General features: G+C 36.6%; 1 protein-coding gene across 2 annotated transcripts; it reads right to left on the reverse strand.

Moving 5' to 3' along the window:
* Positions 1-5,339: 5,339 nt before the first annotated feature.
* Positions 5,340-9,832, reverse strand: LOC133794293 (cysteine-rich receptor-like protein kinase 44). Of its 2 annotated transcripts, XM_062231492.1 has the most exons (7): positions 8,853-9,829; positions 8,577-8,708; positions 7,802-7,941; positions 7,485-7,695; positions 7,140-7,377; positions 5,926-6,076; positions 5,340-5,832 (listed from the first exon to the last, which is right to left on the reverse strand). In XM_062231492.1, exons 1-7 carry the CDS (start codon positions 9,673-9,675, stop codon positions 5,518-5,520), a joined length of 2,010 nt encoding a protein of 669 aa, XP_062087476.1. In that variant the 5' UTR covers positions 9,676-9,829; the 3' UTR covers positions 5,340-5,517. The 2 variants fall into 2 exon arrangements, with proteins under 2 accessions (XP_062087476.1, XP_062087477.1); XM_062231493.1 differs by lacking the exon at positions 5,926-6,076 and having other exon boundaries at positions 5,699-5,832; positions 8,853-9,832.
* Positions 9,833-10,223: the final 391 nt, after the last annotated feature.

Genomic DNA, 10,223 nt, shown 5'->3' on the forward strand with positions numbered 1-10,223 from the left:
ACCCAAGCAGTGCACAATAGCTGTTGGTGGCGGCAGTGAGCGATGTATTGGAAACGTCAACAGAAATTGACTTTCTATATATCAAAATGATCATCTCAATGAGTACATCATGAAAGTACAACCCATTCACCCAAATGACCCACGGTGTCTCCAGAAAATTCTTCCAAAGGGATGGAGATACCCGAAATCTTGTCAGAGAAAAATAGCGAGTTGACCGGAATGACTTAGTGGGCGACGTTCCTCTTCTGACGCTGATTCCAATGGTGCCACCCACTCTTCGAACGGTGGTCTGAGTTTGCCGGAAAGTCACCTCAAAGTTTCAACAACTAAACTTTGGTGTGGTCGTACGGGCCCATCTTTGCTCCGATGGTCACCAAATTTTTGGGTTGCTGTCGTCGCCGGTCAGGGAAGCTACAGAGGTGATGCGTGTAGAAAATGGTGGCCGACGGTGGTTGGGTTTGGTGACTGTCGTTGCTTTTCGAGAAAGAAAGAAAGAGAATGAGAAGAGAGAGACAGAGGAATGGGGGGAAGATAAGAAGAAAAAGAGTCAAATTTGACTCGGTGTGTAACGCCCCAACTCCAGGGACCGTTACGGTGTGCCTTGTAAACAGTGCTAAACTCGCTAACCGAGTCATTTGGCCAAAATCGTGAACTAAGTATGATTAGCGGTTTAGGGATTAAAAATTCTGGTTAAGATGTAACGTTTCACTAGAACGTTTAGTATATACGTTGGGATCCTGAAAATAAAGTTTTAGAGTCTATTACAGAAAATATTTACAACAGGCCGTTCTAAGCGGCAAAACAGGGTTCAACCCTAGTTCCTCTTCAAACCTCGGCTGTGGCGGACGAGCAGCTGCATATGTACACGTCATCACCTAAGCTCTCAAACTCAAGGATGGTCCAGCTTTCTCTTGCCTTTACCTGCATCACATAGCACCCGTGAGCCGAAGCCCAGCAAGAAAACACAATATAACATGATATAATATCAACAGTATTCACAATAACCATCCAGGACTATCAGTCCAAAATAAATAGGTGACTGTAGCAAAAGTCACAAAAGTGGGTACAGCTCCCTCTAGCCATGTGACGATAGGGTCACCAGGGCTTAATTGATAAGTAGTCCTCTCATAAGTTTGATCAGGATAGGTGCATGGTGATTGGTCACCAACATAACCATCCACCCGACTCTAGAGTCGTAACTAAGGACGGCGTCCCCCAACCATGTGACAAACAGTCACCGGGGTCATATACCTTGGCTGAAAACATCTGGTCTTAGACCAGGTAAGCGCTTATAGTTCTCATTGACCTTCCGGTCGGTCCAGCATTAATACCCTTTATGGGTCATTCAATGCCAACCTCGATTAGATCTAATCTTCATTTGGCCCGGCGTTCACAACGCACTGCCACTTCTGATTCTTGGGTCGGTGAAACACGACCAGTGCTCATCCCGTGGTGAACTTAACTAATAAGTCACAGCTTCACAAACGGGTCTAACACCATTGCCGATTCTGACTAATAAGCCAGCGCCATACACAGGTAAGCCATGCCACCAAACATATATCACATGTCCAATATCCATAAACAAGGCATTCAGCATGCTTACTCAACAAATATTAATACAATTAGGACCATGCACAAACCCAGAGGCACAAGCTCTGAACAATATCATAATCAGTACTCAAAGCATGTCCTAATCACATGTTTTTCATGCATCACATGCACCAATCATAGCCATGCATGTCATATTCAATAATCAACCAACATGCATCAAGAATAGCCACGCATGTCATACTCAATAGTCAACCAACATGCAGCAATTATAGCCATGCATGTCACATATACACAGGGTGCAGTTTTCTTACCTCAGATTCGAGTTAGAATGATTAAAAGAACGACCCTTGAGAACGATCAACTTTCAGTCCGTTAGCGGTCACCTAGTCATAACCAACTATAAGATACCATCAATAAAAATGATCAACATAAGTTCCCAAACCAATATCTAGCCTCCGGGATATCAATCCCCACTTAACCGGGTACTAGGTTCAACCTCGAGGCCTAAGGCTTGAATCCCCAAGCTAAAAACATGATTCTGGCCAAAATTTCCCTAAGGGCCGCGGCCCTCCCCAGCTGCGCTGCGGCACGCCCCTCAAACAGAGGCAGACCTTCCTGCCAGACGCCAAGGGTTGCGGCGCACCACAGCCGCGCCGCGGCGCCCAGCCCAGACCATGCAAAAATGACAGAACGCACCTGAAATCTTTCCCCTGCGTTTTCCCTTGAAACCAGCCTTTCAAACCTGTCCCAAACCCCAACCTAACACTCAATTCAACCACCAAACATCATCTACAACTCACCCTCATCATAATCCAAGTTAAACCTCAACTAAACTTCCATTAATTCTCAACTAACACATCAAAATCCTTAACTGAAACTTAATAGAAAGAAACAGAGTATAGCTCAAAATTCAGGTTCAATTCCTTACCTTAAGCTGGTTTGAATCCTCCCCAATAGCTGAGCTAAGTCTAAAGTCCCCAAGCTTTGATTTCCCTAACTTGTTCTTCAATTGACTCTCAAAAATTTGAAAGGAAGATGAAGGAGAAACCTTGTACGGGAGAGAGAGAGAAGAGATGAGGATGGGCTCTGTTTCTGTTATAATTCCACAGCCTTCTAAACCCAAAAAGATGATATAAATCCTTAAGGTCAAAAGACCATAATGCCCCTAAGCCAAATAAATCCTTCTAAACACTCCCAAGGGTAAAATCATCCTTTCCCGCCTATCTCGTTAATTATAATTAACGCTCTCCAATTCCCGCTATTCTCAATATTCCCAAATACCAATAAATCTTATCCCATTACCCTTTAATTCCCGGTAATGCTCTAGTCATCAAAATGACCCCGAGACTCACCCCGAGCCCCGAAGTTAAACCCGTTATGACTAGACCGAACACTTACATCTCATGATCGTCTCATGCCGAATAGCTCGAACCAATTCACCTTATAAGGTGGCCATGTTAACTAATCACAACCATGCACCCAGGATACACAATTATGCCCACAACGACCAAATTACCAAAATACCCTTATAATAATAAATACTCCCATATGCATGCATTCACCATCATATAATAATATAATTCACATAAACATGCATATATTCATTAAATACCATAATAAATCAATTATGGCCCTCCTAATCAAGGCCTAAACCTTATTAGGAAATTTGGGGCATTACACGGTGGGTCCCACTTATATAAAAAAAATGAGTCTTTACACTGTTAGTTAGTTTTCTAAATATTTGTTTGTAATATTAAAGAAAGAAAGAGAGAGAGATAAATTTCTTTGTACATGGTGTACTTGGGGTTTTGTATTGGTTGTAATCAGTCAAGTGTAGAGTGTCTTAAGTGGTGACAAGTTGTAATCTCCATTACTGTTTCATAGTGTAGTGAAGAACATCCTAAGGGGAGTTCAAAGAGGATGTATGCTCAAGTTTATGTGGGGCTGAACCTCTATAATTGTTGGTGTTGATTTTATTATTTTTCTTGTTGGTTTTATCTTGAATTTGTGCAAGTTGTGCCTACTGGTTTGTTGCTTTTGTGTGTGTAGATGAAGTTGGTTTGAGGAATATAAATTTCCAAATAGTTTCTATTTTTATTTATTATTATTCTATATTTTATAATTTTAATTGATACGATGATTACTTGATTCACTACTACAAAAAAGGGTTTTTAGGACTTGCGGGGCGCGAGTCCTCTATTTGAGAGCCTTAAAAACTGGGGTTTTTTAGGACTCGCAAGAATGTGCGAGTCCTAAAAAGTTTTATTATTAATTTTTTAAAAAATGAATTGGTAGCCAAAGCTCCAGCAACAGCGGCAGCGCCACCACCCGCAACGGTGGTTCGAGAAAACAATGATTGGCTTTCGAAGCCTAAGGCTCGGGGAACGTCATGGTGGTGGTGGTTCTTTGTGGAACAGAATGTGGTGGCCAGATTAGAGGTAAAAAGTTTCTGACTCCATAGATTCCGACGAACACCAAAAATGAAATCTGGCGACTTCTAACCCGATCCTTGGTCAGGTTTTGCTCGCATGAAAGTGTTGAGTACGATGGTGGTGGTGGCTCGACTCACAACGACCCAAGGTGGTCGGAATCTCATCAGAAACTTTGGGAAAACCCAAAACCGATCTTCTCTGTTGTCCGTCTTAGGTGGCGCGTGAAGGCTCGAGCTCGCGGGGGTCGAAGCTTCGGTGGCCTCCAAAGCTCCCTGGCCAGCGCATGTTGCTGGTGGCGGCGGGGAAGGCAGCGGTCAGGGTCGGCAAACTTTCAGGCGAGAATAGGGAAGGAGAGAGAGGAGAGAGAAAGAAGAGGGGGATGATAAGTGTGGGTTTTTTTTTTTTTTTTTAATTTAGTTATTTATAAAACTTTAATTTGTTTTTAGGACACGCATTGCGAGTCCTAAAATAAATTCTTTAAGGACTCTCAACGTGAGTCCTAAAAAGTCTAGGAGATTGGAGGGAATTTGTGATTTTTTAAAATTCAAATTTTTAGGAGACACATAAGTTTTTAGGACTCGCAATAAGTGTCCTAAAAAGATTCTTTAAGGACTCGCAATACGAGTCCTAAAAAGTCCAGGAGATGTTTTTTTAAAACCCAAAATCAAACTTTTTTAGGACACACAGAGATTTTAGGACTCGCAACGCAAGTCCTAAAAAGTCCACAAGCTGTTTTTAGGACTCGCATATATGTGAGTGTCTTAAAAAAGTGTGCTAAAAGGATGTTTTTGTAGTAGTGATTTTTAATTTTAGCATGAAACCATAATACTAGATAAGTTTTTAATTTTTATTATTATTTGTTATTTTAGAGAGATCTTAATTTTTTATAATTAGTACTTTTTTTATTAAAAAATAAGTTTATATTGTTGTTATTTCCTTCTTAAAAGTTTAAAACTCACATTTTATTTTTTGGTATTTTTTTGTAGGTTGTTTCTCCATTATCCAAGTAGAATAGTTTTAATGTTGGCTTTGGAATGATATTTATTTTCATATTAAATATGATTTATTGACTTTAGTCTTGCACTTTCTTAAAGTTTTTTGTATTTTACTAAGTTAGCCTTAATTAGAGAATTATATAAGTTTGTTGTCCAATTTTTCTAGAATATCTCTAATCTATGTTTGTTTTACAAATAGATTCGTTGAGCATGCTCTTAAGGCGAATGAAAAACATGAATACCCAAACGATTTTTCATTATTTAGTTCTCTAGATATATTAATTATTACACTCTCAATATTGTTAATGAAATATTCATTACTGTAGAACAACTATGCTGCAATAATAAAATACACGTTGCATACTGTTCCAAAAATATATACATCATTATATATAAATATAATAGGGCCTAGTTTAATCAAACAAATTTATTTTTAAAATTTCACTTTAAAATACTTGAAAAAAAACATAGGATGATTAACAAGGAAAAAAGGGAATATTTATAAGCCTGCAAACCATTGTCATTTTATCTATTATATTTTATCGAGGATAGAGTTCAGAAATTGAAGTGTCATTGATAGATATATTAATAGACTCAGCTTTTGAATGATTTGATGATTTATGAAGAAAGCTGTTGGTATGCACGAAGAAAGCTGGCGCTGACGGCACTTGGAGAGAAATAGAGTTGCTATTCAGCATTAGAACAATAGCATTCATGGTCGGTCTATCGGTCATATTTTCTTGAACACATAATAATCCTATGTGAATGCATCTCACTATCTCTGATCCTGATCCACCTCTCATTAATGGATCTACTATATTTGAAGCATTTCCTTCTCTCCAATTTTTCCATGTCTACAGCAATAATAAACAAAAGTAAAATTCTTTTGAAATAAAAATAATAAATGACATAAGTGCCACTCTTAAGTCTTAGTGTACTGTACTTACATAACTTAGAAGATTTTCTGAATTCTCGTCTTGACTGAAATAATTATTTTTTTGTCCGCTTATTATTTCTAAAAGTAACACGCCAAAACTAAATACATCAGATTTGATAGAAAACCGCCCATGCATAGCGTATTCTGGAGCCATGTATCCACTAGAGATACAACAAACAAATAAATAATTAGTATTTATTTATAATAGAGAAGTTGACCAACTAAAATGTTTATCTTATATATAAGGGAAAGACTATGGTAGGACTACTTTTTTGGATGAACCGATACGATCACTTCTTATTTTCAGCACGTATCTAAGTTAATTATAACCCTAATTTTTTATATGATGGTGTATATTGAGTTATTTAGAACATTTTACATGTTTTTTAAAAAAAATCATGAATATTTTACAAGTATTAAAAACAAGATTCAAATTGGTCAGTATCACACAAATGCAATAAGTTGTTTGAACCTTGTTTTTGGTATAGTAAATTATTCAGAATTTTCTAAAAACGTATGGAAGGTTCTAAGTAACTACACACTTTCATTAAAAAAAATTGGGTTATAACTTATATATTCACGTACCAAAAATAAGAAGTAGTCACACTGGTGTGTTCAAGAAAATGGTCCTACCACAACTGCTGCTCCATATATATATGTGTTAACTTTTTTTACTTATTACTTTAATTATGTCGTCAGAAAGATTTATATTTGGAAGCTGATTATACAATGAGTAATGATATGTGTATAAAAAATATGCACCTAAATAATACACACAGTGATCTAACAATTTATAGCTTACCCAATCACATTTATTAAAACTGAGACTCAATATTTTAAAAAACAGTACTACATCACTGTGTGTAATATTTAGGTACACATATCATTCCACTTATACAATTATCTCGAACTAGAAGGGAAACTATAATTTCAAAAGGATAGCATGGTTATTAGTTGAAAAACAGAATATAAGTGTGGATATTAATAATCAGAGTGATAACCAACTTATTAACCAAGAGCTACTTCTTTATTATTTTTCCCTTTTCTTCTAGTTCTTTGTAGCTGAGAGAAGAAACTCATGTGGACGAGCTCAAATGGATTTAGAATCATTCAAGAACTGAACAAGGACATGTGATTTGTGATTGTGTGTGTTTTGTTCCAGAAAGCCATAGTGTTGATATCTTGATGAACCATAACTTATTAATTATATAAATATATACTTACTATGTTCCCACTATTCGATTTGTATTGCCTTGAGTTTGATCAACAACAAAAAGTCTTGCCATTCCAAAATCCGAAATCTTAGGGTGCATTTCTTCATCTAACAAGATGTTACTTGCTTTGAGATCTCGGTGAATAACTCTCAAACGAGAATCTTCATGAAGATAAAGAAGTCCTCGAACCACACCTTCTATTATTTTGTAACGTTTGTTCCAATCCAAATTTTCACGCTTTATTGGATCTGCTTATACATATACACAAATATATATAATTTTTGTCAATGAGAAAACTTTAATTGAAGAATAATATAATGTATTTTTTAAAAAAATCATAAGAATGCAAGCACACCAAATATGAAGTGATCAAGACTTGCGTTTTGGACAAACTCATATATAAGAAGCTTTTCACTTCCTTCCAAGCTGAAACCGATGAGCCTAACAAGATTGCGGTGTTGAAGCTTGGCAACTAGCATTACTTCATTCTTGAATTCGAGATCACCTTGGGAAGATCCACTGGACAATCTTTTTACTGCTATATCTCGTCCATCACAAAGCCTACCCTGAAACACATTAACAAAAAATAAATGAATCACATAAAAAATGGACTTCAAAAATTTATGTTCAACAAATGACAAATTATTTAATACTTGCAAAGTATATATTTACTTTATAAACAACACCAAATCCGCCTTGTCCAAGCTTATTTTTCTCTGAGAAATTATTTGTAGCAAGTTTGATATTCTCAAAACTGTATTGCAAGGATTCTACACCTTCAATTTCTTCAACGGGTTCGTATGTGAGGTCATCTGCTTGAACAACACAAACCAGAAAGTTACATTTAATTATCTAAACTATTTAATGGTGATGAAATTAATCAACTCTTCTGAATTGAATAAATATTATTATGAGATAGAAATTTTAAAAAGTAAATGATATTTTAACTTTCCAAATATTTATGCATGTGATCTACATTTTTTTTAAACAAATATATGGAATTAGAATTCCCATATATGTGAATTTTTATAAAAAGATGCCATATATATATATATTCCAGTTGTGTACTTCAACCAATTCAAGATCATTCCGACTAGAAGCCATTTTCATTGACACTTAGAGAAGATATATACTTTAGTATATATGTATTGGTTTCTGTGATTATATCCAGGTAAGTTACCTACCAATAAGTCAAGACCTTCAATTATATATATATATATATCTTTTTTTTTAATAAATATATATATATATATAATTATCTAATAAGGACTAATTAAATACTTCACAAAATCTTATACCAAATTTATCCCAAAATATTAACTACGATTCTCTTAACACCTCCGATTAAATTAATTAATTTTTGGCCTTGACCAAAGATATGAAATGGAATAGCCTTTCTAAACACGAAGACAAATATTAACTGATATATATCTGATAAAATACATACTTTGAGCCAAATTCTTTGCCCTCCTCAGTCTTAAACACACACATATCGATGAGAAGACGATTAGACCCAGAAACAAAACAGTAGACACAACAAAAATAATGATTCTTCTCGCTGATGTGTTACTCTTCCTTCCTGCGAAATTCAGAAATTGATGTAACATGAGTTCATAAAGTAATCTCACAAACAAAAACATAGTCTGCGTAACAAGATCACAAGAAAAAACTGATAAAGGAAAGTTAAGATTCAAAATAATTTTATATGCGCTCCTTTGTGTACCGGTGTTCGTCAATGACGGAAGAGGAGATGGCGTTGGTGGTTGTGACGGTAGGGATGGTGTTAGAGCATCAGCGGCCGTAGAATAATTAAAGAAGCGGTAATCCTCATATCTAAATTTACAACTGGGGCCGAGTAGTTGTCCGCCTTTATTTCCATCACAACAACCCGGAATATTCTTAAATGCATCCTCCAAACAATTGCTGCAGTCCACTTGGGACAGGTCAGGTGTACACTGCACAAGTCCGTACATGGTTCCAAATCTTGCAACTGTTGCATTTGCTGCAGCAAATTTTCGAAGAGAACCACCAGCCGCAGCTCGACTTTTGAGATTATCTAAAAAGCTCCTAATACCTTGGTTATATTCCTCCACAATATCAGAGGGCACGCTTTCGGTGTTGTGATAAATTACGTTTGGCCTAGTCTCCATGTCGCCAAACAAGGAGCGGTTAGAGTATCGCAACATACAAAAGTCGTACCATAGGACTGCCTCCTTCCGATTGGGACAGCGCTGTGGGAGAATAAAAGCAGAGTCATTAAGACAGCTCCGGCAGACGTCGGTCTTGGTGTCTCCGCGGCAGAGTCCGATTGCGTAAACTCGATCGGATGAATTGCCGTAAGAGAGATTGTAGAAACCGTAGCCGTTGTCGTTTTGGGAGCTTGGAAGTGTTGAAAGGAGGAGATTGAGGTTATCATGGTAAGTACTGTTAAGGGTGTAGTTACCTTTTTCACCAACACAAGAGATGCTTTGAGCTGTGGCTTGTTGAGCGACGAGAATGAAGATTGAACAAAGGAGGGGAAACATTAGTGATGTCGTCGTAGCCATGATCGCGGTCGGGGATATAGCTAGAGATGTGGTCTAGTCAATATTGTCATATTATGTTTAATAAGGTAAATGCCTAAAATATTACGTGTAGATTTTTAAAGTAGGATAATTCAACATTCATATTGTATAATAATAAATGGAAAACCTAACTCGAATAAGATCTTTCCCATCTACTTAACCAAAATTAATTTTCCCTACGTTTGGTTCACGATCGACCGAATGGTCAATACTATTTAAAAGCACTAATTTTCCATTGGTTCACCATCAATGGAAAGCACTATAATACTGATACTGATATTTTTCTAGCTTCTTTATCTTTGACCATTTCAATTAGTAATAGCTAGTCCTCTATAGCTATTCAACTTGCATGGTCCATACGATCATAGTGGGTTTGAAGATTTAAACGAAGCCATGTAAATTAAAGTCCTGCTTTTCACACGTTGTTATAAATATTGTGGTCCATATATACTCCACATATATATAGATAGTGCTTGGCCATTTCATCGATCGTGAGCCAAACGCAAGGAAAATTAATATTGGTCAAGTTT

This window comes from Humulus lupulus, chromosome 8, assembly GCF_963169125.1.
Source record: "Humulus lupulus chromosome 8, drHumLupu1.1, whole genome shotgun sequence".
Taxonomy (NCBI): Eukaryota; Viridiplantae; Streptophyta; class Magnoliopsida; order Rosales; family Cannabaceae; genus Humulus; species Humulus lupulus.

Bases quoted from the DNA above. Each gene is read 5' to 3' on its own strand.
- LOC133794293 (XM_062231492.1), bottom strand. From the start codon at position 9,675: ATGGCTACGACGACATCACTAATGTTTCCCCTCCTTTGTTCAATCTTC. The intron at 7,942-8,576 runs GTATGTATTTTA...TTGTTCAAGCAG, and splicing joins GGCAAAGAATTTGGCTCAAA to ATGACCTCACATACGAACCC. The intron at 7,696-7,801 runs GTAAATATATAC...AATGTGTTTCAG, and splicing joins GATTTGGTGTTGTTTATAAA to GGTAGGCTTTGTGATGGACG.